This window comes from Macrotis lagotis, chromosome 3 (genome assembly GCF_037893015.1).
Source record: "Macrotis lagotis isolate mMagLag1 chromosome 3, bilby.v1.9.chrom.fasta, whole genome shotgun sequence".
Lineage (NCBI taxonomy): Eukaryota > Metazoa > Chordata > Mammalia > Peramelemorphia > Peramelidae > Macrotis > Macrotis lagotis.
Window position 1 is genome coordinate 175548708 of NC_133660.1, and position 27969 is coordinate 175576676.

The 27969-nt window shown below is 36.3% G+C and overlaps 1 protein-coding gene across 3 annotated transcripts in view; it reads right to left on the bottom strand.

Annotated features, from left to right (window-relative positions):
• Positions 1–4455: 4455 nt before the first annotated feature.
• The window catches only part of N4BP2 (NEDD4 binding protein 2), an 81508-nt gene continuing 57994 nt past the window's right edge, over positions 4456–27969 (bottom strand). The window contains exons 13-18 of one of the 3 annotated variants that reach the window (XM_074229593.1): positions 27376–27494; positions 25803–25941; positions 20731–20919; positions 14001–14079; positions 9035–9158; positions 4456–7869 (exon numbers count right to left, since the gene is read on the bottom strand). In XM_074229593.1, the coding sequence (XP_074085694.1) occupies positions 7824–7869; positions 9035–9158; positions 14001–14079; positions 20731–20919; positions 25803–25941; positions 27376–27494 (696 nt within the window). In that variant the 3' untranslated portion in view covers positions 4456–7823. Of the gene's footprint in view, positions 7870–9034; positions 9159–14000; positions 14170–20730; positions 20920–25802; positions 25942–27375; positions 27495–27969 lie in introns of all 3 variants that reach the window. The other 2 variants (XM_074229592.1, XM_074229594.1) reach the window with 2 other exon arrangements.

Consider the following 27969-nt stretch of genomic DNA (forward strand, 5'->3'; position numbering starts at 1 on the left):
CAGGGCATGAGCCCATTGAACCTAGGGAGGGGAATGAAGCGAGACTGCCCAGCTCTGCCCCTGGAACAGGACTCTGGGGCTCTGACCACATTCAGATCCTGATCACAGTCTAGGCCCCCCCCATAGAACAATAGGGACCCCCCCACCTCGGCCCCGTGGCAGAGGGGGGCGCTTATGGTCATTCACAGACTAGGAGGGAGGACAGAGCCTCACACACTGAGACCCTTGTGGGAGTGCCCCAAAAGCTCAGGAAACACCCCAAAACCAGGCCGAGGCTGGGAAAATGAGCAAGCAGAGAAACAAGAGGATCACCATTAAGGAAATACTTTGCCTGTGAGCCCAAGAAGGATCAAAACACTCAGTCTGAAGATGAGGAAGCACAAGCTCCTGCATCTAAAACTCCAAGAAAAAACAGAAATTGGGCTCAGGCTATGACAGAGCTCAAAAAAGACTTTGAAAATCAAATGAGGGAGTTGGAAGAAAAACTGGGAAAAGAAATCAGAGATGTAGGAAACACATGAAAATGAAGTCAGCAGCCTAGTCAAGGAAATCCAAAAAAATACTGAAGAAAATAGCATGCTAAAAACCAGCTTAGGTCAAATGGATAAAATAGTTCAAAAAGTTATTAAGGAGAAGAATGCTTTAAAAAGCAGAATTGACCAGATGGAAAAAGATAAGAAAACTCTCTGAAGAGACCAAATCCTTCAGACAAAGAATAGAATTCAGGAAGATTGATGAATTTACGAGAAATCAGGACTCAATACTTCAAAACCAAAAGAATGAAAAATTAGAAGAAAATGGGAAACATATTAAAAAAAAGTGATATGGAAAACATTTAGGAAAGATAATTTAAAAATTATTGGAATACCTGAAAGTCATGATCAGGAAAACAGCCTTGACATCATTTTCAAAGAATTACTACAGGAAAATTACCCTGATATCCTAGAAGCAGAGGGCAAAATAGAAATGGAGAGAATCCACCACCACCCCCCCTCCCCAAGGAAAAAGAATCCAAAAAACCAACCCCTAGGAATATTATAGCCTAGTTCCAGAACTCCCAAGTCAAAGAGAAAATATTACAAGCAGCCAGAAGGACACAGTTCAAATACCGTGGAGCTGCAGTCAGGATCACACAGGACTTAGCAGCAACTACATTGGAAGCTCGTAGGGCTTGGAATACAATATACCAAAAGGCAAGAGAGCTTAGAATGCAGCCAAGAATGAACTACCCAGCAAGGCTGAATGTCCTCTTCCAGGGAAAAAGATGGACTTTCAATGAACCAGGGGAATTTCAAAGGTTCCTTTTGGAATGGCCAGAGCTGAACTGAAGGTTTGATCCTTCAGATACAGGACTCAGGTGAAGCATGGAGATTGGAGGAGAGGGGGGAAATATGAGGGACTTAATGAGGATGAACTGTATGTATTCCTGCATAGAAAAATGACACTGATAATACTCATATGAACCTTCTCACTTAATAGAGCAGGTAGAGGGAGCTTTTATAGTTGAAGCACAGGAGAAAGCTGAATTTGAAGATAAAATATGGTATATAAAAAAATGGAGTCAATTGAAAAAAAGGGAAATGTAATGGGAGAAAGAAAAAGGAGAGGGGGAATAGGTCAAGATATTTCATATAAGATTTTTCTTTATTACAATGAGCTATTGCAATGATATGGAAGGGGGGAGGCAAGGGGGAATGAGGGAATCTTCGCTCTCATCAGAGGTGGCTAGAGAGGAAAAAGCATATATACTCAATGGGGTATAGGCATCTGGAGTAAGAAGGAGTGGGGAGCAGCAGGGGGAAGGGGTGGGGATGTGAATAAAGGAGGAGAGGATGGACCATGGGGGGAGAGTGGCCAGATATAACATATTTTCTTCCTTACTTCTTGCAAGGGGCTGGGATTGGAAGGCCTGCCCAGGACCATAGGGCCAGACGGATGCTGGGCCCAAGGGGTGGTATGGGGGCTCAGGGCTTCTTGGCCCCAGGACCAGGGATCTGTCTGCTGTGCCACTCAGTGTCCCTACAACAGAGTCAGAGTGAAGGAGAGAGAAAATAGAGTACATGGTAGGTAGTGGAGAAGTAAGAAAGGAGGGAGTTGCGATCAGCAATGGCAACGGTGGAAAAATATGGAAGTAACTTTTGTGATGGACTTATCATAAAGAATGTGATCCACCCGTGACAGAGTTGTTGGTGTTGGAACAAAGACTCAAGCACATTTTTTATTATTATGGGGGGGGGGGTGCAGGGCAAATGGGGCTGGGTGTCCTGCCTGGGGCCACAAAGCAGGCTGATCGTTGGGTGTCTCAGGCCGGATTCGGACCCGGGTGCTCCTGGCTCCCGGGCTGATGCTCTGTCCACTGCGCCACCTGGACATACCTACAATTATTACTATTATTTTTTTTAATTTTAATTTTAATTTTTTTTCTCTCCCCTTTATCACTCAAGTGAGTCTATATTTTGGGGGGAAGGGGGTATTTTGTTTACTCTTAGACAAAAACATTTTATTAATGTATAAAAAAACATTGTACAAAATGAGAATAAATGTATTTTAAAAAAGTATGACCTTCAGAAGATTAAAATTATTTTCTAAGTAAATCACATATTATTGCTTAAGTACTTAACATTTCATATTACTTATGACCTTGTTAGAGGACTACGTCACTCTGGGAAATATGATATAGTTTAAGAGATACATAGATTCATAGATACATAGATTTGGTCACTAAAACAGCATATATTTCAATTACTCTACCTAAATGGCACAACTCAACAAGAGTGCAGAAATATAAGCATGTCTAGTTGTAAACTAAATAATCCATATTTCTAAAAGCTGATACCCATCAACCTTGAATAGACACCTGACCAAGGCTAAAATGAAGGCATGTTTTAGCAGGAAGATGGATAGAACTCTGCCCTCACTTTCTGTTGTAGCTCTATGAGGACTTGACCCAAGGCAAAAACAGACTGATATTTTTTCCACCTGACTTGGGAACTTCAGTTTAGTATAGCAGCAAGTGATCTTAGGATTTTGTAAAAGAAAAGCATGTTCTACTTAGCCATTTAGTATTTTATTCTTTTAGCAGAACTTTTTTTTTCTCTTGCATCAGTTTTCACATCTATGTAAAGTCCTTCACGACTGAAAAGTTCAAGGTTCTTTTTCACTCAAAATGACCTTTAAACTCAGTTTAGGTGCCACCTTGTACATGGTCAATTTTCCTTACTTGACTAAATTTAGTCAAATACAGCCCTTTTCAAAATGATTTGTAACTAGTTTGTATTTATTTATCCATATTCTACATCTACTGAGTAAATTTAAGCTCTTAAAGGATGAGGACTTTGAACACATTCTACAACATTCAAGCTTAATAAATGCTTACTAAGGGGCAGCTAGCTGGAGCAGTGGATGGAACACTGGCCCTGGAGTTAAGAGGACCTGAGTTCAAATCCAGTCTCAAACACTTAATTACCTAGCTGTGTGACCTTGTGCAAGTCACTCAACCCCATTGTCTTGCAATAACCAAACAAATAAAAATTAAATAAATAAATGCTTGCTAAATTGAATTGTGTCAATAACCATAATTTTCTCCTCCTCCAATATTTGACTGACCCCAGGTTCTCAAATGTTATATACAACCAGAGTGCAAAATGCTCTAGCAAGTTCAAGGCATCAAACTAGGAAGGTTTTGATGGTTCAAGAACCAGCCAATGATCTTGTGACTACAGAAATCCAAAAAATTCATCTTCTAAAGGTATGGAAGAGCCCATCATAACCTACATTGTCAGAAGAAAGATCTACGTGGACCAAATAGCAGATCATCTTGTGACTCCCCTATTCAATTAACTCTATTAACTTCGTATTGATTTTTAGATAAAATATAAACCTTTCATTTAGCTTTTGGAGCCCCTACACAACCTGGTCCCAAACTATCTCGGTCCAGCCTCAGAGGACATTCCCACTCTGATCCAGGGAACCTGGTCTTCTCTCTGTTTTCTGTTCCTCAGCACTGGCCTTCTTAACCTCACCTTCAGAGTCCAGTTCTTCTGTTAAGAAGCAACTGAAACACCATTTTTCCATGAAATCTTTTCTGATCCTTCCACCTGTTAAATTACTTTATATTGAACTCTTTATACATATTTACATTTATTCATTATATATTTATATCAAATACATTTATATTAGAACTTGTTATCCCTCCCATTAACATAAGCTCTTTGTAAACAGATTGTTTCAATCTTTTAGTGGTATCCTGGGCATACCACAATGCTTAAGCACAATACCAATTGACTAGACTTTGAATTAATTCAGAAAGTAATTTAGCCTGGTTAAGAAAAGAGGGAGGCTAAGAAAAGGGGAGGCTAAGTGATGCAGTACATACAGCACTAGCCCTGGAGTCAGGAGGACCTGAGTTCAAATCCACCCTCAGACACTTAATAATTACCTAGCTGTGAGACCTTGGGCAAACCACTTAACCACGTTGCCTTGCAAAAACTTAAAAAAAAAAAAAGACTACAACAGGTTTGTGTTTAAAGTACTTTATTAAACTAGATGCACAATTTGCAAATTCTTTTCAATAGAAATTTTAAAAGCAAAATTATAAAAAGTCTTTCAATAAAAAAATTACATAGTCAACAACAAAATTACACTTTTTCTCTATAATACAATTTTTGATATATTTGTCTGAAAAATTAAATGTTCTTCAATGAACTGATCTTAATAACATTAGCTGCAATGTTGTATTTCAATGAGAATTTTCACAGTTATTTCAATTACTCATCAAAGGCAGGCTCATTAACTTGACACAGAATCCAAAGTTCATATTTAGAAGAATAAAAACAAAACTTGGCATCCAACATGAAGGCATAAAAAGGTTCAAGATACTGATGTGGTTCTAGTCTTGTTCTTCATTAATTCTGTGTTAATACTCTGTGAGCCTGAATTACATTTAAAGGATATATAAGCACCATTAACATAGACTATGCAGACTCTTATCAGATCTTTTAATGACACGTTATCATACAAACATTTAGGTATATTTTTCCACCATGTAAATAAAGATGAACAAAAATTAAGCCACTATTCAAGTTATTAAATTTTATCCCCATTACAAAGCAATATAGATGTGTTAATACACAAAGAACCATATCCAATGAAAAGCACATAGGAAAAAAGCATACCATATTTTTTGTGGTCACTTTCATAAATTTAGATCATGCAGAACATTGTCGGAGCAATTTCCTGAGTTTCAAAGATTTTCAGTTTCCACCAACCTCAAAAATTTGCTACCATCACTGTGGCAGGTATCCTTTGCCAACTATAGGAAAAAAAACTGGGAAAGGAATCACAAGCTATTGCCTTTAGAATGTTTTATGACTCCTAGAATGCACTCACTTCCATAATCTAATCAAATTATTTGTAAAAGAAATTATAATTGTATCAACCTGAGCAAGGAACTTAACCACAAGGGAAACTTTAAAAACAATCAGTTTCTTGGCAAACATGCAATAGCGAAAAAAAGCCTCATAAAACATGCTATCATTTCTCATGGGGGGGGGGCCCCAAAATAAAATATCCTATCAGTTTTTTTGTATTTAAGAAAAATCATTTTTCATCTTCTATTTCTTCTTAAATATTGGTAAAGATTACACTTGCAATCCATAATCATTGATGAAATTTCCTAAATGTAACCAAATGCAAAATAAATTTTTTAAATGTCAATGAATTGTGGCATAGAAAAATCAACACATCTCCAAACTGATTATCTTTGGCATGCACTTTGGGAGGAAAAAATAATGTTTTCTTCCCTAATTATGTTTTGCCTAAATTAATTTAGATTTCTTTCCCCCTGGACATGAAATTTGGAATGAAAATATTTTTTTTTTATGGATAAACCATTAAAAATTCCAAAGTGCATTTTAATAATCAAGGGGAAAACCCCACCAACTTTACCAAAAAGAAGGTATGAAATTCAATCTGTCATGTATAACCAAAAGATAGCAACAATTTGGTTTTAACTTCAATATATTATGTGGATTTTAGATAATTTTGTCTATATCCCTAACTCATGGTGAAGATATAATGGAATAATTCCAACTCAAGTGACCAACTAAACTATTTTATCACTGGGTCTTCTAATATAAAAATTGAGGAACTGAGTGGAAAATTGCATATGCTCCATCCAGCACTCAGTTGGTTTGATTAATATGTTTCAATTAAAATTTTAAGACATCTCTTAAACTCTCTTATTAACATACATAATTTTGTTACTTTTGCTAACAATCACACTTTTTGCAGTAATCGTGGAAATAGGTTTTATTTTTACACATATAGCTCTTTACATAGGACAAAGACCATAAACTAAGTTATCAACATCTCCATAGATTTTAACAAATTATAAAACTGTGTAAAATGTAATCATGTGAAAAATACTTTAGTGGCAACTACTAAAAATGTTTCTGGGACTGTACATAAACTCAGATTTTTTTTCCTGAAAATACAACTTCACAAATTAGGCTTTTCCTTTAAAAAGCATGCATTCCATAGTACATGGATTTTTTTCCTTAAAAAAATACTTCAAGATGCTTTTGGGATCTGTTTTTATTAAAATGTATCTTCTTTTTGCAGATAGTTATAAATTTGGGGAATTTCTTACAGTAAAGTGGTACCTGAAAGGTGATTCCTGAATTGCTGATCTCTTATTTCAAGTTAAAAAAATGTGGAAATATCTTCTACCTTTTAGAGTCAAATTCTTTCCCCCAAAATATAAAAATTTATTCTATACCTTTTTAAAACAAACCTATTTATTAATGCTCTTAACAATTTTTTTAAAAGATGTTAAAATTGGGGGTAAATCCCACAAGGAAAATTACATTTAAATTTTCTCAGCTCAAAATTGTAAAGCAGCATAATGGAAAATAATTACAAAGAAACAAAAAGTATGTATGTACAACTAGTCTACTGAGCAGAGCAAATCTATGGAATTTTCCTTTGAGAAAACATTAAGGATTATGTTTAATATGGCTAAAATTTTAACTTTAAAGATTTATTTTAAACCATTTACAGTTAAGAATGTTTTCCAAGTTTATGCTGGATAACAGGATTTCAATTGACTACAATTTAGACGTTATCCATATCAAACATAAATGAAGATACTTAATACTATGTTTAAGGGCCAGTTGTCAAAATATTTCTTTCAACATTCCTGCCTTGTCAAAATAGGTGCAGTGGAGCAAGTTGGGGAGTGGGGAGGTGAGGGAGGGGGACAGGGATGCCTGAGAGCTGCCCACCCTCTCTTCACACATGGCAACAAAGGAAAATGGCAAGAGAAGTCTCTTTTATGCCTCTTAGTATATGGCAGGACAGAATGATAGCAAATAGGATATTTGACTTGTGTGCAAATTCAAATGGGTTTTGTTTAAACAAGATTTTGATGGATAGCAACCACAGCTCCTGGTACTCTCCAGACTACCTATAGGTATTGTATAAATGTTAAACGTCAATATAAAGTTTTTATTTTCTATCTGAAAGTAGAATTGAAGAGGGCATCAAACTTTTAAATGAAAATCAACTGTAGCATTCCTTAAAATTTTGTAATCATTAGGAGGGTTGTATTTTTTCATCTTTGATAAGCAACATATTTGGCATTAGTCTTAGTAAAAAAAAAGATAAGATTCTTTCAAGTTTTGAAAAAAAATCACAAATTACTTCGTTGTAAAAGTGGAAAGTATTCCCAAGGAAATATTTGAATAACAGTAAAGTCAATTTCAATTGCTGCAAATGTTTCAGTAAAAGTTTTAACAATAATAACAACAACAAAAATCAGCTGTTTACTTCAGCATAACTTTCAAGCACCCTGGTTTAATTTCAGAGAACCTGTAAAACAAGAAGGAATAGACTCAAAATACAGCTTTATATTAGACTTAAAAAAATATATCCTTATCAACTTCATCTCAAAATAAAGAGTACGACCATGATAACAATGGAAAGAACAGGATATTGAAGAATTCATAGTCCACTCCCACCTCCACACAAACTCACTGGATATCTTTCTCATATGTTAAAGGGGAAGAACTAGATGACCTGTAAGCTCCCTTTCAAGTCCTCAAGTTCCGTGATTCTAAGATCACTAATTCTGACTCTTTACTAATTTAAAGTCAAATTAAATACAATTCAGAAACAGTAATAACACCTCTACCTGAATACTTGTTAATTAAGTCTATTTTCTCAACCACCAACAGATTCCATAAGGAAAAAGAAGACACCTACTTTCCTACGGATAAGACCATTGCTCTCCGTAGTTAGACTGTCTACAAATGAGAGTTGTCAGGTATTGCTGATAAAAGAATGACAGCAGGAAATAAAGTAAAAAAAAGTAATAAAAGTAATAAAAGTTGAACTTTGTCCAACAGAAAATTCTAACATTTGTCAGTAAAAGAGATTCCCAATTCATGAAGCCATGAATTATATGGAGACTGGATGAATTCTTTTCCAAAATTAATTCTGAAATATTATTCTCACCCTCAAAATGTTTTTATACTCTTTAGTATAAATATGGCATTTTAATACAAAGTAACTATGACAATTATACCACATTAATGAATGTGCTGACAATCTTCAAATTGATCTTCAAATGGATATTTAGCTTTTTTTACCATTTCAAACACCAAATAATGTGACCTTCAAAAAACAGGAAAATCAAATAGCAAACTTATATTATGATATGTAATCTTAATTTTTCATTTTAGACAATATTTCTCTAGTAAAAATATTTTTTCCAATAATGTGAACTTTCAAAAGGTTACAACCTACCTGATGAGTATTAAGGCACAATACATGTTCTTTTTAAAAATCTTAGTATAGCTAGAAATGGAATTGTAATGAAATATGAAAAGACATAGAAATTCCTATCCTTATTCATGTGCATGATTAATATCGTTAATTTCAATTTTCTATCATAAGAACCCGTTTTGAACAAACATCAGTGTTTACCTTATCACCTCTGCAATTTCCATTATCTGTAACAGAAATCTAAGCTCACCTGAAGTTGTGGCTTGTGAGGTATTTAATGACTGCTGGTTTGATTCGAGCAACTCCTCCCTGACTATGGTTTCCTCTTCCGGTAATCACAGAAAGATATGGTTTACCACCATTCTGCTTATGCTCTGTTATGAAAGGAATTACAACCGTCAAAATACACTCTTAGAGGGGTGGTCCCCATATCTAAAACTTGTTTCCACAACGACTGAAATGAGTAAGAACTTAAACCCCAAAAAAAGCATTAAAAGAGCATATGTGATCCCAATTGCACACATGGTGAATCTTCACAGAAACTCACTCAAAGAACAAAGACTAGCAAGGTAATTCCATAGGTCTCCTGAAGTTCTCTCCTATCCCCCTGTGCTCTAAAACAGAGGACCATCACTTAATTATTCCAAGTGTGAACACTGTTAGTACCTGTTTAGAAGCCCAAAGTGGATTACAAAGGAGCAGACACAACTAAAAAGACTCATCAACAATAACAAATGAATTTATAGTACACTTCAGGAAGACAAGGACTTAAGGCAGGAGACTGAATCTAATGAAGAACAATGTTCTAAGGGATCCTAGAACAAACCAGATTTTTGGACTGTACTAGGAGCCAGATTTTTTTCAAGAGTACTTTATATTGGGCCACTGAGAAATCAAGTGACTTGCCAAGAGGGAGTTAGTGAGTTTAGCAGAATAACACCAGTCAATGTTTAGATAAAATGATGTCAGGCACTGGACTCTCCTTTGTTCCTCACAATAACTCTAAGGTCTAGCGCTATTTTTACTGCTATTTTAAACATGAGAAAACTGAGGCAAACAAAGGATAAGTGACTTGTCCATAGCTAATAAGTAAGTGAGGCTGAATTTGAACTGGGATCTTCCTAACTACAAATCTGACATTCTGTCCATTGTGCCACCTCTCTCATCTTGGGGTTCTCTAGAACAATGAATCACACATCCAGTCTCTATCCCTATCTTTTTATTTACTGGAATGTACCCAAATTTGACTTCCTCTCCCACTTGCACAACACTGGAACAACTAGACTGGGACTAAATGACCCCACTCTCCCAGGATTCAGGCTCCTCTGGATATCTAGTGTTTTCTGATATTCTTATTTTGTCTACTTCCATCTTCTGATGAAGTAAGTATTCCCTTTCCCATCTTATTTGGTAGAAAGAAACACTTAGCTGATTTATTGGAGCCTTTATTTCTAAGATTCAACCAATTATGCAACAACTGACTTATTATGTACCAAGGAGACTAAGGGACACTAAGAGGAAGGAAACAAGTCCTGCCTTTAGGGGGCTTAAAAGATGGACAGGGTAGACAATGGATGGAAGGATGGATGGATGGATGGGAGGGAGGGAGGGATGGACAGGATAAACAGATGTAGGTAACAATTAGGAACCTAAAGGGAGAAGTTGGGGAGAGGAGGAAAGAAATGGGATGATGAGAGGTTTCACATAGAAAGCAGCACTTGAGATGACTGATTCTTTTTTTTTTTAAAGCAAGGCAATGGGTTAAGTGTCTTGCCCAAGGCCACACAGCTAGATAATTGTTGTCTGAGGCCGGATTTTAACTCAGGTAATCCTGACTGCAGGGCCAGTGCTCTATACTAGCAGCCTCTTTTCAATTCTTCAAAACAAAACTGTGCCAATCAACAAAAAACTACTGAGCTAAATCCTAATTTGTCTAATACAAACCTCTCTGTCTCCTTTTCCCCTCCCCAGAGCTCTAAATAGATACACATGTGATTTCTGACCATGTCACTCTCCTATTTAGTAGACATTCCTTATTTATAAAATGAGTGGTTTGGAATAGCCAAACTAAGCTATCTTCTAATTCTAGATATGAGTCCATGATCATTAGGATAGTAATCATAGGATATCAGTAGGATACCACCTCCTGTTAAAATTCTAGAATTTAGCCAAAAATCAAAGTCCGTTTCACAGCTTTACGAATTGAAAGTGTCACCTTAACTCATTTGAAAAAATTTGGAGACAGTTCTATGACTCTCCATTCATAATCTTACTTTTTTCAAAAATCTTTCATATCTTGTTTCTTATATCACAATTTTGCCTAATTTTCCTTTTGTCCCCTTCTCAGAAAATTTAAATGGGGGGAGAAATAAGCAAATCCAAAATAAAGTAGAAAAATCTGGAAATTTATTCACTGTTCCATACCCAAAGACCTCCCCGCTGCAAAGAAGGCTTGCTTGAAAGTTCTTTGCAATATTGCCAACATTCACAAGATTGTTTTATTTTTTCCCATTTAAACTACTGTAGTCATTGTTTCTATTGTTTCCTAAACTTCATTTTGAATATTAGGACTTCTGACAGTTATACTTGAATATCTTCTTTCTATTTGCTTCCATCATCTACACATTATTAATGAATTGCCTGTGTAGCCACATGATTCTTTTTTTGACAAATCTTTTTTACCCCTTATTTAAATTCTTTCTGCTTAAATCTACAGAATTTCATTCTTAAGAGGTTCCTATATTTTTTGGCTGACATCCTATGCAAGTTTAAGTTATGGATTCCAATCTCCCTTTTTTCTCAATGCTTTTGTCTTCCCCCTTCCCTAATATGAATTTTAATGATTATAATTTTTTGATTCTGTACTGAATTGTGCCTTCAAATGTATTTATCATCAAAATCACTTATTAAAATGCTAAATGGAAAGGGAATAAAACACTGCTTTCACACCTAGAAAGCTGGCACAGATGACAAAAGAAAATGACAAATTTTTGGTAAATTGTGTTCATGTGTACTGCTGGTTGAGTCATGAATTGATTTGTCCACTCTGAAAACCAATTTATAACTTTATTTTCTGATCCAACTATACCACATTAGGGCTAGCTTCCAAAATAAATCCAAAAAAAGAAAAGGATCTCTACATATAAACATACTTCCAAGTAGGCCTTTACATGACACTCAAAAATTGGAAACTAAAAGAGAACTAAGAGAATCCTTGGAGAATGACTAAATAAATTGTGGATTATGGATAAGGGCTAATACATGATAAAATGAACAAAACTGCAACGCAGAAGATTAGTTCCAAAGAAAAGATATGAGAATATAAGAAAAGAGCTCTTCATCAATGGCTCTGGGAGAGGAAGAAAATAATATAGGGAGAAATAGATATAAATAAAAACCTAATTTTAAAATTTTCATTTCAAAATTTTGTAGAGGAAAGATGCCAACTTAAAGGTCTGCAATTTCTAGAATCTACTTCAGAAGAGAATAGTAGATTCCTTTATGAGACTACTAGAAAAACAAAAATACAAAGATTTATATGAGTCACATGAGGAAGAAAAAAGCAAAGAATATCTTTTAGAAAACAAGCTAGGGGCAGCTAGGTGGTGCTGTGGATAGAGCACCAGCCATGGAGTCAGGAGTACCTGAGTTAAAATCCAGCCTCAGACACTTAATAGTTACCTAGCTGTGTGGCCTTGGGCAAGCCACTTTACCCCATCTGCCTTGCAAAAACCTAATAAAAAAAACAAGCTAAGAGTATTTAGAAAGTAAGATTAAGATTAAGCAATTCTATTTATAATATTAGATATAAAGGGAAAAGAAGAACGAAAATAACAAAACCTTAATGAAAGGAGAAAAAAATTGTTCAATTTTAATAATGGAAATGCAATTAGAGGGAAAAGGTTATTCTTTAATGAATGTGATAATGGATTAGTTTTGTTTTTAATATTTGTTCACGTCATAATGATATAAATGAAAGCACAGAATAAGTAACATTATTTCAAGTATACTATATGCTATTTATGGAAAAACTGGGATAGGTAGGAGGAGTCAAGAAGACGTTCATTTCCTGCCATTGATACTCCTAATTAATTGTGTGACCATGGACAAGTCACTTTAGCCCTTCAGTTTCTCAATCAACATATTTAATGGGGGTTCTCCCCACAGTCCAGTTCTCGCCTATAACCTGGTCACCCTCAGATGCTGAGGTCATTCCAGAGGCTATAACATAACACCATGCTCTTACTTAAAAACATAAGAAAAGAGTGGTTGGCATTTGGTCATTTAAGGAAGTTGCAAAAATGGCCTGGGTGTGCTGAAAAAGAAAAGGTTGAATGAACTCTTTGGAATGAACAAATGACTGGTCTGATTATCACTAAAGTAAGAAGTATGGTAGGTCTTTGGAGGTTTCACCCCAGAAGATGAAAGTAATGCTCATGGGAATTAGGCATAAGAAATCTGAAAGTCTATGGGAAAAGGAGAACAAGCAAAACTAAGAACATATGTGGAGACTCAGCTCTTCTCTGAACCCTGCTCTAGAGGCAATGTCACACCCAGATGCACCAGCATCTATGTCCCTTTCACATTACAGCATGTGACAGCTCAAAGGTTCATCATCAGACTGAATCATGTACCACTGGATTCTTTGGGCCCATATGCAGGCCGGCCAGGGTATCCACCTGAGGGCAGACACAAGAAGGAGAGTGGAGAGTGGAGAGTTAATCTGACACCTTACTTGAATTCCCAGAAAAAGTCTGGACTAATCAGATTATTTCAATTAAATCAAAGACAGATAAGCAGGAAAGATGAAACATTTAGCTTGTTCTAGAGCTATGCCTTAAGGACTTTTGAGTTTTCCTAAAATGCTTTTTGTGACAATTCAGTAATTTTCAATAATTATATCCTTGTCTTTTTCATTTCCACTATACTAAGGATCTGTGAGATTGCTGAAAGTTCTTTTCAAGTCATCAGATTTATAGGTGGCCTGATCTTAAGAAATACATAGGAAATGGAATAAATGGGAGGCAGAAATAAAAAAGTTTTTCCATGAATGCCAAAGAGGAATACTTTTCAAAGGGGAGATATTAAAAAGGATAGAAATTTAAATTTGTTTATATGCCATTGAGGGATCATCAGCATACATAGACACTCAAAAAATATGTTAAGATAAACAAAATCAACATTTTCTTTTTGAAAAGTAATTACTAAATATTTACCTTCAGTTTTTCGTTGCAATACAGTTATTAAATGATTTATGGCTTCATCTACGTGGAGTCCATGTAGGTCCAAAACATTCTGTGGTAGGAGGGAAGCATTGACTTTTTCAAATATTTCCACAGCAGCAAGATGGTTGGCTTCTCTCATCTTCTCCTCATGGAGACTACCCTTTAATTGGATTATATCACCATGGATTGAGAGAAAAAAAATGTCTTTTTTCTGCTTAGCAATAAATAGTGAAAAAAAATTAACAAGACCCACAAGAAAAGGCTGCCCCAAACAGGAGCAAGACAAATGAAGCTAAAATTAAAAATGCTATATATATGCCTACATATACACACACACAAATACTTTTTTTAACTACTAAAAACCTATTTTGATAAGTTAACAAAACTCACTTAAGTGATTAAGAGTTTGGTTTTCTTCCTGTTGTTTGTGTATTAAATTAAGAAAGCAAAAAACAGAATGAGACCAACTAGATACAACCAAAACCCATACTTCTGGCCTCCATAAGGCAAAATATTTCTGACCTGGGAATTTACAGACATTAGATTTTTCTCCTTTATAAAAAGTAAAAATATATAGGCCACCAGTGAAATCCCAAGGAACAGGAATACAGGCATCATTCTTACTAAAGTTTCTGGCACTTGTTTGTTATCTGCATATCTCTCTTATCAGAATCAGAGCTTCAATGGCTAAAATGTGGCTACAACAGTTTGGGGGTTTTTTGCAAGGCAAATAGGGTTAAGTGGCTTGCCCAAGGCCACACGCAAGGCAATTATAAAGTGCCTGAGGCCACATTTGAACTCAGGTCCTCCAGACTCCAGGGTCCCTGCTCTATCCACCTAGCCAACCCCCCAGGTTGTTTTTTAAAAAGAAATGTTAACATTCATAGATTGAAGATCAGTAGTATCTGCTTCAATTTTAGCATTCAATATTCCCTGATATTGAGTGGAATATTCCCTCTTAAGAGTTAATATTCCTAGTGATGTCCTCTCAGGGTTAAAAATCATTAAAACACAGACTGTTACTCTTAAGATTATTCTTAGAAGAAAGAGGGAGAGAGGCCTTGCATTCCCAGCCAGACACCCTCCTGATTCTGTTAGGGAGGGAAATAGTGGAATACTTCCAGAGAAGAGAACTTGCATTCTTAGTTAGCCACCTATTTGATGACAGACTGAGAGAACAATAAGACTGCCTTCTCCTGTTTGATAAGTACTAAGAAGACCTTGAATACTCAGACATTAATTCATTTATATAGACAACAAAAGGTCATTAGAAATCTTCTTTAGATAAAATATTTTATTCTTCTCTTTGTTACCAGGTAGATTTTTCACATAAAGATTGTAACTCTGAAAACCTTAACCAATCAGGTTGGAAGAGAGGGGGGCTAGAGAGGGGGGAATCATGCTAGGCCATATAATTTTGCTTGACTGTCACCTCAGGGCAGCTCCTTGATCTTCACTACCTTTGTGAGACTTGGAGTACGTCCTTTTCTCCAGAAAAGCCAAAATAAATTTTCTTTTTTGCTCAGAGGAGTCTCTATATTTAAGTGGATTTTTATCCCACACAGTTTATACTTGATAAACAGAACAAAAAGTTACTTAAGGAATTTTGACAAGAACTGTTAACGAAAAACTAGAAAGCAATTTTCTAGAAATAATGTTGAATATATTCAATTTTGATCAATGGAAACAAAATGTGAAAACTATCAGACTGCCTTCTGTGGTGGGGTGGGGGAAGGGAAGTGAGATTGGGGGAAAATTTATAAAATTTAAAATATAATAAATAGGATTTGCTAACACACACACACACACACACACACACACAAAAGAAATAATTTCAAAAACATCTTACACCATATATAACAATTAGCTCAACGTGGATATGTATCTTGAAATAGTAAAAGTCCTATCATTGCAAAGAACCAAGTAAGGCAACTTTAACAACTTTCTACAAGAGAGAATTCTTAATCTGGAAATAGTTATAGGTAACCACCAAAGAAAGTCAAAGTAGTTGAGCTGGCTCCAGACCCAAGAAGCTACGCACTTCCATGCCTCTGAGGTTGGTATCCAAGATATATAGGAAACTAACAACAAATATTTAAGACCAAAAGCCAATCCTTTATGTTTAAGAGTTCAAAGAATATGAATAAACAAAAATCAAAAGAGTCCAAACTCTCAACAACTATATGAAAGAATGCTCCAAATCACAAATAAGAGTAATTCAATCAAAACAATTTGGAGGGTTTATTTTATACTAAACAACTGGGCAAAGACAAAAGATAAGAGTAGTCATTGGAGGGGCAGCTAGGTGGTGGATAGAGCACTAGCCCTGGAGTCAGGAGTCCCTGGGTTCAAATCTGGTCTCAGACACTTAATAATTCCCTAGCCGTGTGGCCTTGGGCAAGCCACTTAACCCCCTTGCCTTGCAAAAACTAAGAGTAGTCATTGGTAGAGGGTCTGCAGAAGGATACACACAATAATGCACTGTTGTGAAGCTATGAACTGATCAGCCATTTTGGAAATCAAACACATGTTTGAGATGCCATATTAGCGATAGGCATTTAAAAAGTCACATAAACAAAATAATTAATAGTAGCACTTTCTGTAATAGTGAAAAAACTGAAAACAAAATTGATGCCCAACATTGTGATATTTGTATTTAATGGATTATTATTGTACCATAAAAATAACCAATTTGAATAGATAAGATTTATGGAAGTTTAAAGTAGGGAGTACAGAAAAATTATACACAATGAATACAAATAAAAATGAATAGATAAACAAAAATAAAAACTGAATGTCATTAAAAGCTTGGAAAGAACTATGAGACAATATCTCTCCTTTTCTTCAGAGATAGTTGGCTATGGAGTTGGAAGACTGCAAAATTAAATTTGATTTAATGTTTATTGGATCTGTTGAACCTCTTCTGCCCCATTTTCTTATTCTTTGTTACAAAGTATGGCTTTTGGGGAGGGAAAGGGGAAGAGATAGCTTAGGAAATGTAGCTGATATAAAAATCCAAATAAGAAAAAAAAAGAAACCTTCTTTAAGCCCAGATTAACAACTATCAAACAATGAATGTGGCAGCCATAAACTCTCCTCCCCAACTAAATTACATTTCAAAAGTTTCTTATATTACAGGATTAGATAAGACAAGATGCAACTTTGAAATCCAAGAAAATGAGATAGAGAGTTTGTAGGAATTTTTTAAAAGGACATATATAATCATATTAAAAATTTGATTAAACATTACATAAATGGCAATAATATCCAATTTTAAGTATTTATTTATGTCAGTCTGTTTTTAGGAAAAAACATTAACAGATCAAGGTCTAAAATAGAAAAGCATTCAATAAATAAAATACATAGAAGATGAAACAGTCAGGCAAAGATGATACTTATTTTATATATAGCCAACCAGATGGTAGAATATAGCAGAATATAGCAGAGTCTGGAGTCAGGAGGACCTCAGTTCAAATCCAACTTCAGACACTTAGCAGTTGTGTGTGATCCTAGGCAAATCATTTCACCCTATTTGTCTCAGCTTCCTCATCTGATTAAGAAGGAAATGGTGGGACAGCTATGTGGCACAATGGACAGAGCACTACCCTGGAGTTATAGGAGCACCTGGGTTCAAATCCAGCCTCAGACACTTAATAATTGCCTAGCTATGTGACCTTGGGCAAGTGACTTAACCTCATTGCCTTAAATAAAAAATTTTTAAAAAACGGAAATGGCAACCCACTCCAGTATTTCTGCTAAGAAAACCTCAAATGGGGTCATGACAACAAAAAACAACAGATAAGTTATAATATTCTGACTATATGTATAACTTATAGAATTATCTAGTCCAACCTATACATAATACCCCCACTATAGCATAGCTGACAAGAGTCATCTACCTTTCCAGGCAGCCCACTCCTCTCCTGGACAGCTCAGACATTTAAGAAGTTCTTCATGGCATGAAACCTCAACTGCCATCATTTCAACCTCTAACTACTGCTCTTGGTTTTAGCCCTTGGGACCAAATAGAAGAAATCTAATCTATCCCCCCCCCCCCCCCTTGGGACCAAACAGAAGAAATCTAATCTATCCCCCCCCCCCCCCCAAGGATAGTCCTTCAAACAGAGAACTATCAAGTCACTTCTGAGTCTCCTCTTCTCCTGGCTAAGCATACTCAGTCCTTGGACCAACAGTCCAGTTGATCATTGTTCTCATCAGATGATGGTATTCAAAAAAGACAAGAGACCTATGAGAACAGAAGAGGACATTGGGACCTCCACTGTATATTAGCATTGCTAATTAGCATATACTCAATAGGTTGTTAGAATCAAAAACACCTCATATAACACCAGTCATAACTTCTGTCTCAGTTCTTCTGTAAAATGGGGACTATGAGAATCAAATGTACCTGTAATATCTTAAAGCCCTATACAAATGTCAGCCATTACCATTATATTGATTACATTACCAATATATCTCTTAAAATAAATTTTTTCAGAACTCTAATCTATCCAAGTCACTCTACTATATATATACTTATGAAAATGATTTTTGTAACACATGAATGACTTTGTCATTCCTACTGAATTTCAAATTAATAGATTCAGTCTAGTGCTTGTCTACCAAAATCTTATTCAATCCTGACTCTTGTCATCCCCTCCATCATACCTTACCTACAATTCTGATGAGCATACCATCTATTCCTTTATCAAATCATAGATAAAAATATTAAACAGTACAAGGTGAAACACAGATTCCTGGGATACTCTATTGGAGACCTCATGTCAGTGATATTGGATCACTAACAACTATGTTTTAAAAATTATATTATCATCTAATTCAAATTTCTGTATCTTCTCCACAATACCTAGAGAAATTTTCTAAAACTTAGGTAAAACTTAGATAGTCACACAATTCTCTCATTTACTAGTTCAGTAATCCTGTCAAAAAAAAAAAAAGAACTAAGCTTAATTCTGGTATGACCAGTCCCTGACTAAGCCATTCTGGTTCTTTTGTAATCAGTGCTTCTTTTTGTAAATGTTCATCCATCTTCTCTTTAATGATTCATTCTAAAATGTTTGAGAATTGAAGGTTCATGTTCTCTAGTTTCCTTGCTCTGTTTGCTTCCCCTTTTTAAGAAAATCTGTGACAATAAATGCTCTTCTCCAATTCTGGGAGACCTATACTGTTTTCTCTGATTTTTTTTTTTTTGATCTGTGACAAAATGTTTCTTTCCCCACTGTCCTTTAAAATACTTTCTGCCAAGCTTCCCTATTCTGGTTTCTGGATTTCCTCACTTTCTTAGTACACAATACTGCCCCACATCATTATCTTTTAACTATGCTGTTTCTTCTGAATAAGTATTCATCCAGAGCCATTAACTTTATCCCATGAAGTCTCAGGGATGCGTCTTCCACCTCAGGTTCCTTTTTTGCCCACAGAAGTTGCTTCTTTTTTTTTTTTGCTTTAAAAAATACCTTCCCTAGCCAAACCAAGAGAACATTGTACACATTAACAACAACACTGTAACTTGATTGACTTTGATGAATACAGCGCCTCTCAGCAGTTCAGAGAGCTCGGACAACCTGGGAAGCCTGTTATGGACAATGCCATGCGCCTCCAGACAAAGAAAACAAAAAGAAAAAAAAAGTTCACTTTTTAAAATTTTTTTCTTATGTTTTTCTTTCCTATTCCATGCTTTTTCTTCTTTCCTTTAGTCTTATTTCCTCATACAGAAAATTACTAATATCAACACAAATGTACATATATATTCACTATACTGTTCACCACTGAGAGGAGGGGATTGGAAGGGAGGGTGAAGAAAATTGTATAACATAAATATGCATGTGGATGAAAGTAATAGGAAACATGTAATAGGAAAAATAAAAAAAAAATATATCAATAAGAAAAAAAGAAATACCCTCCCTAACAATCCAGAAATTACAGAGTTTTCAGCACCTTCACACTTTCTTCTCCATAAGAGACACTATACAAATAACTGTCAAATTAGGGAGAAATACAAAAATCTCACCCATCAATTCAAGTCACTGCAAAATTTCTCCAAATCTCCATAACGGTTGAAATTTTGAGCCTTCTTAAAAAGGAAATAGTTTTTTAAAATTAGAATTATCACCTCTAAATAAAATATCATCTCTATTTAATTTCCTTTGCTTAGTTTCAACAACTCCAGTTATATTCACATTCCCTTATACCTAGCACAATGAAACTTAATTCAACTCACCCACAAATCCACTCTATAAATTACCTTCTAATTGTTCCATTTACCTTTGTCTGCCTTCTTTGTCTCATGAACTATCTTCCTTCTATTCAGGTTCTACTCCCTTTTTGTACATTCCTCAATTGTTCTTGATATGGCTATCTCTTTCAACCCAAAACTAGAATTTGGACCAATATATGAACCTGGCAATTTTTCTCCTTCAAACTTTCCTCAATTTCTCTCAAGTGTCCCCTTCCCACAAATTCAAGTTTTGACCTGCTTCACTAATATGAACCTTTCCAAATCACCTATACAATTTTATCCTCCATTTGGTTCAAGAGCTCTCTTTTCCTTCCTTTTGTCCCACCATCTCATCCCAAGAAGCCAGAAGCAAAACTCTACCACCAATACCAATGATGTAAAAAATTTTGCTTAAAGGTAGTTATTTTAGAAAATGACAAGTTAAAAACCAAACAAACATCAATAAGCAACTGTCCATTTTACCTGCTGTGCATAAAATGTAGCAACATTTTTTTTCCCCATTCGATAAGCTTCTTTTGCCTTGTTATAGCATTCCAATCTCTTCTGCTGGTGAAGGACAGCCTCTGCCCTGTAGTCATCATACTTAGGGTACTCAAAATCCTGGAAAGATGGATCACTTGGTATATCTTCTGTCTCTTTGGATTTTTTTGTCTGAAAAAATAATCAACAAGGAAAATAGAAAACCTAGTTTGACTCTAGACAGCTTCTAGTTTAAAAATCAAGTAACACTCTGAGCTTTCTTAAAGTTACCAATTCAGAAAAACAGTACATAACTTGAGTAAGATTGTCTTCAGTGCCTGAGCATCTGATTTAAATAGTAAATTGGAAAATAAGGGTCACTAATATGCCTTTAATCCTAGTTTTGGGGATTGTATCTTATCACAATAAACGGTACAGTAAAGTTCTCAAAAAAAAAGGATCAGTTTCAATGGCAAGATCCCTAATCAAATAAAGGTTTAATTATGTCTCACTGTAATAAACTAGGCAAGAAAAGAGGTTTAAGAAAGATTTTTTAAAATAAGGATTAAGACCCATTGATAAAAATAAGTCCGGACTGAACCTTGGTCAACTGGCCTGGCCAATTCAATTATCAATCCACGTGGTCTTCTCTTTAAGCTCCTTTTAACTTTTCTATTACTTTCTTAATATGCTGTAACTTCCTTTAATAAATCTCTATTTTCCGGGCGGCTAGGTGGCGTAGTGGATAAAGCACTGGCCTTGGAGTCAGGAGTACCTGAGTTCAAATCCGGTCTCAGACACTTAATAATTACCTAGCTGTGTGGCCTTGGGCAAGCCACTTAACCCCATTTGCCTTCCAAAAAAATACATCTCTATTTTCAGGCCTCAGGGGTAGAGCCAAGATGGCGACAAGAACGGATCATGTCTTACACGCTCTCTTATAAAACTCATCAGCTAAGGACTCTAAGTAAATTTTCAAGAGAGAGAACCCACAGAGGGACCCAGTGAGGCAGTTCTCCTACTCAAGGTAACCTGGAAAAGAGCAGAAAGGCTCTGCTCCCCAGGGTCGGAGGGGCGGCATGCCAGAGGGGTGGCCCACCAGAGCCAAAGAACTTCAGCCTCCCGGAGGCAGCCCTGGGACGGGGGAGTTTCCTGAGCTACGCCCTGGGAAGCACCCCGCACAAATTGGGGGAACAGTGGGGGACCTCTGCCAGAGCCCAGCCCTCAGGGCACACAGAGAGCAATCCAGTTCCAGGAAACATAAGCAGGTGGAGCCCGCAGGAGCCCCCAGGGCATGAGCCCATTGAGCTGAGGGAGGGGAGTGAAGAGAGACTGCCGAGCTCTGTCCTCTGCCCCTGGAACAGGACTCTGGGGCTCTGACCACATTCAGATCCTGATCGCAGTCTAGGCCCCCCCATACAACAGCAGGGCCCCCCCCCACCTCGCTCCGTGGCAGAGGGAGGTGCTTATGGTCATTCACAGACCAGGAGGGAGGACAGAGCCTCACACACTGAGATCCTTGTGGGAGTGTCCCAAAAGCTCAGGAAGCACCCCAAAACCAGGCCCAGGCTGGGAAAATGAGCAAGCAGAGAAACAAGAGGAAGACCATTGAGAAATATTTTGCAAATGAGCCCAAGAAGGATCAAAACACTCAGTCTGAAGATGAGGAAGCACAAGCTCCTGCATCTAAAGACTCCAAGAAAAACAGAAATTGGGCTCAGGCTATGACAGAGCTCAAAAAAGACTTTGAAAATCAAATGAGGGAGTTGGAAGAAAAACTGGGAAAAGAAAGGAGAGATGCAGGAAAAATGAAAATGAAGTCAGCAGCTTAGTCAAGGAAATCCAAAAAAATGCTGAAGAAAATAGCATGCTAAAAACCAGCTTAGGTCAAATGGATAAAACAGTTCAAAAAGTTACTGAGGAGAAGAATGCTTTAAAAAGCAAAATTGTCCAGATGGTAAAAGAGATAAGAAAACTCTCTGAGGGAATAAATCCTTCAGACAAAGAAGAGAACTCAGGGAGATTGATGAATTTATGAGAAATCAGGACTCAATACTTCAAAACCAAAAGAATGAAAAATTAGAAGAAAATGGGAAACATCTCATTGAAAAAAACAACTCATATGGAAAACATTTAGGAAAGATAACTTAAAAATTATTGGAATACCTGAAAGTCATGATCAGGAAAAGAGCCTTGACATCATTTTCAAAGAATTACTACAGGAAAATTACCCTGATATCCTAGAAGCAGAGGGCAAAATAGAAATGGAGAGAATCCACCGATTCCCCCCGAGAAAGAGATCCCCAAAAACCAACCCCTAGGAATATTATAGCCAAGTTCCAGAACTCCCAAGTCAAAGAGAAAATATTACAAGCAGCCAGAAGGACACAGTTCAAATACCGTGGAGCTGCAGTCAGGATCACTCAGGACTTAGCAGCAGCTACATTGGAAGCTCGTAGGGTTTGGAATACAATATACCGGAAGGCAAAAGAGCTTAGAATGCAGCCAAGAATGAACTACCCAGCAAGGCTGAATGTCCGCTTGCAAGGAAAAAGATGGACTTTCAATGAACCAGGGGAATTTCAAAGGTTCCTTTTGGAATGGCCAGAGCTGAACAGAAGGTTTGATCTTCAGATACAGGACTCAGGTGACGCATGGAGATTGGAGGAGAGGGGGAAAATATGAGGGACTTAATGATGATGAACTGCATGTATTCCTGCATAGAAAAATGACACTGATAATACTCATATGAACCTTCTCAGTTAATAGAGCAGGTAGAGGGAGCTTTTGTAGTTGAAGCACAGGAGAAAGCTGAATTCGAAGATAAAATATGGTGTAAAAATGGAGTCAATAGAAAAAAAGGGAAATGTAATGGGAGAAAGAAAAAAGAAAGGGGGAATAGGCCAAGATATTTCAAATAATAAGATTTTTCTTTATTCCAATGAGCTACTGCAATGATATGGAAGGGGGGAGGCAAGGGGGTATAAGGGAACCTTTGCTCTCATCAGAGGTGGCTAGGAGAGGAAACAGCAAATATACTCAATGGGGTGTAGGCATCTGGAGTAAGAAGGGGGGGAGCAGGGGGAAGGGGTGGGGATGTGAATAAAGGAGGAGAGGATGGAGGGGGGGGGGGGGGGGAGTGGTCAGATATAAGATATAGCACGTTTTCTTTTTTACTTCTTGCAAGGGGCTGGGATTGGATGGCCTGCCCAGGACCACAGGGCCAGGTGGATGCTGGGCCTAAGGGGTGGGTGGTATGGGGGCTCAGGGCTTCTTGGCCTCAGGACCAAGGATCTGTCTGCTGCACCACTCAGCGACCCTACAGCAGAGTCAGAGTGAAAGGAGAGAGAAAATAGAGTACATGGTAGTGCAGAAATACGAAAGGAGGGAGTTGCAATCAGCAATGGCAACGTTGGGAAAATATGCAAGTAACTTTTGCGACGGACTTATCATAAAGAATGTGATCCACCTGCGACAGAGGTTGGTGTTGGAAGAAAGACTCAAGCACATTTCTTCTTATTATTATTTTTATTATTGGGGGGGTGCAGGGCAAAGGGGGCTTGCGTGGCCCGCCTGGGGCCGCATAGCAGGGTGATTGTTGGGTTTCTGAGGCTGGATTTAGACCCAGGTGCTCCTGGCTCCAGGGCTGGTGCTCCATACACTGCATCACCTGGCCATACCTACAATTATTACTATTATTTTTTTTTAATTTTAATTTTTGTTCTCTCCCCTTTACTTAATCACTCAAGCGAGTCTATATTTATGAGGGGGAGAGGGTATTTCATTTACTCTTAAACAAGAACATTTTATTAACGTATAAAAAAAACATCATTTGTACAAAATGAGAATATTAAATAAAAATAAATAAATAAATGTAAATCTGCATCTGTACCAAAATATTTATAGCAGCACTGGTAGTGATAAGCAAAGAACTGGAATCAAAGTAGATGCAAATCAATTAGGAAATGGCTAAATAAATTATGGTAACTGCAACAATATTACTATAAGCTATAAGAAAAGACAAATATTAATGCAGGGAAGACTGAAAAAACTTTGATGAACTAAAACAAAATAAAGTAAACAAAACCAAAAAACAGCAATGTAAAAAGAAAAAAACACTATAAAACACCAAAAGTAAATGTTGCAAAACAAAAAACAAGCATGGCCTCAAAGAAGAATGGCCTCAACTCATCTAGAGGTAGGAAAGTACATGGGTTGAAATAGCGTATGAATTTTAGATGTTTTTCCTAATGCAATGATTTTACTGACTTTTTCCCTTCTAAAAATTATAAATTGTTATATGGAATGACTCTCTTGGGAAGAAAATGGCAGGGGGGAGAAACTTAGGCAATGTAAAAACAAATGTAGTAGGAGATATTTTTAAAAATTACATGTGGCCACAGTGAAAAATACATCTTGAGATTGTAGTGGAAGAACAATTTAGACAAATCATCTTTCCTAAAATTTCCCTTTAAGTTAGGAATTTCCTTAGGCTCTTTTCCCACATGGATTCTTGGCTGTCTTTGTAATTTGCCCTAATGGTTCATAGGCATCGATCTTTCAACTCTTGAACTGGATGCCCTTTTCTTTTTGCTGCAATTTTTTTATTAAGTTTGTTGCAGGGTGTGGTGTTGGTGATGGATCAGTAGCTCTGTTCAACTAAGCAGACTCCTGCATAGGGAGATGTTTGCCAAACACAATGTACCAACTCCAACACTTTATACTGATTATCCCCTAATTCCCAAACTCCCATCACTACCCACCACTTCCATTTGTCAATTAACAAGACAAAATTAATTTCATATTCACTTTAATTTAAAAGGAAGGGAATAAGATAAAGCTCTCTAACCTTCAAAAATCTACTATAACTGTTTCTGAGTTCAAAAAATGCTTCCCCAACCTCTGAAAAATTCACACTGAAATCAGACCAGAGTACTCCAAGAGGCAAGGCACTGGTTTAAGTTCTGATCTGCATTTGTGGAAGATTCCCCACAAATGACATCACAGATTCACTACATCAGGAAAGAAAGAATCTGATGACTTTGCCATCATCTTCAAGGGAGATCATACTATACCTTCTTTTCTTTAGACTTCTGTGTATTATAAGAAGAGGCAGTTTCATTTTGATGACTAAATTCTTGAGCTACAACAGTTTTTACAGGATCTGCTTCAAGGACACAATTTAGAAACTGCACTGTCTGTTCTAAACAGTAGCTGTGGAGTTAAAATATAAAAACTATCAATGGAAGGAAAATAACACTTATAATAAGCATTAGAATAAATTATCTTTCTGCAAAACACAATCAGCAGAATCAGAAAAGCATAAACACTTAAGTACAATCATAAATAAACACATGACTATAAACAAATACAACAAAGCCAAAGATAAAAAAAGCTTCAAAAGACAACACAAACCAATTCTATCTTTTCTTTTTCTATTCTTTACTTAAATGGCCGTGTGGACTAACCATCCCAACTCATTTTGGCACTGGCATTTTGGTAGTAGAGGTAACCCTGTGTTTGGCTATCCTGTTAACCCTGTAGCTAAAGAGTCAGTCCTTCCCAGTGTGTATTTCCTTTAAAGAATTTAGTCAATAGAATCGACTCTTTAGCAAAATTATTTACTCAAATGGCATAACAAGAAGAGTTGTTCTATTTTCCATGAAATGTGAACTGAACTTTCCCACAAATACAGAGAGGGGTACGGACATAAATTTAATTACAATGGTACTAAGACACATCAGTAGGGAATATATATGGTCATGTATTCTTTCTCTCTCAAGTTTAGAATGGTACGATTTAGATGTCCTTTTTTCTAAGATTCCTCATCAAGTCTGTTGCAGGGTACGGTGCTAGGGATAGATGAGAGTAGTTCTGTTGCTCAACTAAGCTGACATTTTGCATCTCTAGTAGATTATAACATGCCAAAAGTAACGCTTTGTATTGTCTAAAATGCAAGTCATCATTTCTACTTGTCAACATTCTTTTTCCTCATGGCTCCAATAGGTGCTGCCTTCCTCTGAGAAGTATTTCCTGATCACCTAACTTAAAGTACTCTCTCCTTCCTCAAATTTTCCTAGAATGCTACCCAATAATAATTTCTCTCACAGCAGGACACAAACTGTCATAGTTTAACCTTTATATCTCTTGCACCCAGTAGTATAATTTTTTTTGGGGGGGGGGGGGATAAGCTAATCAGTATCAGGTATCTGAGGTTGAATTTGAATTCAGATCTGCCTGACTCCAGGTGCAGTACTCTATCCATTGAATCACCTAGCCAGCCATACCTAGTAGTAACATGAACAAAATAAACAACTGAACTGAATTTATTGGTATAAATCATCAAACATAAGTAACCTTTAAAAGTTGAGATCATGTTTTTAAAAATGATGGAGTGATCAAATTTATGGTTATTCCTTGGGTTACCATATGCCTAATATATTTTTCATTAATTTACAGATAATCTGAACCCATATAATTTTTTCTTCAAATCAGTAAGAACTAGTTATACTATAAACTATCCCTTAGAACAAAATGTGTATTTAAATTTCCATTTTAATTTTGAGATTATATTGATAAAAATTTTAAACCTTATAACTTTTATGTAAGGTTACTGCAAGAATTATAGAACATTATTTTAGTTCTCACTTGTTGTCCTTGAAAATGTCCATCAGAAAGTTTTGATTAATAGTTGGGAACATCTTCAAGAGTTGCTTCTCCTTCAATTTTGCAGCACAATTTTTTTCAAACACAGGTGGTACCTGTTTCTAAATCAAAAATACAAAATTAGCCATACTGCTAATTTCACTGATCTAAAAAGCACAGTTATTTTGAAGTAGGTTGTTAAAAAGTAATAATTTTTGTTGATGATTAAAGACTGTAATTATTAACAGAGACTATAACTATTCTTGTACAATGTTTATCATTTTTCCTTAAATGAGAGGAACATAAAAATAAGTAGCTTCAGGTTTAATAACTAGGTTTTGGTTGGGGGGGGGGTTCCCTCCCCTTTTCTTAGTGAGGGAGTGGTGTCCAGATCTGTGAGATCAATAATGTACAAATTCCTGGTGAGGAAACATTCCATTCCTGTCACCTCTTATTTTTTAGACATTACATTTTATAGCTATTATTACAAAAATAAATTTATTTTCAAAGCAGTGGTATGAAAATTATGCTACTTCAACAAGGGATAACTATAATTAGACAAAAGTCATTATTTGATCCATTGATTTGAAGATAGAA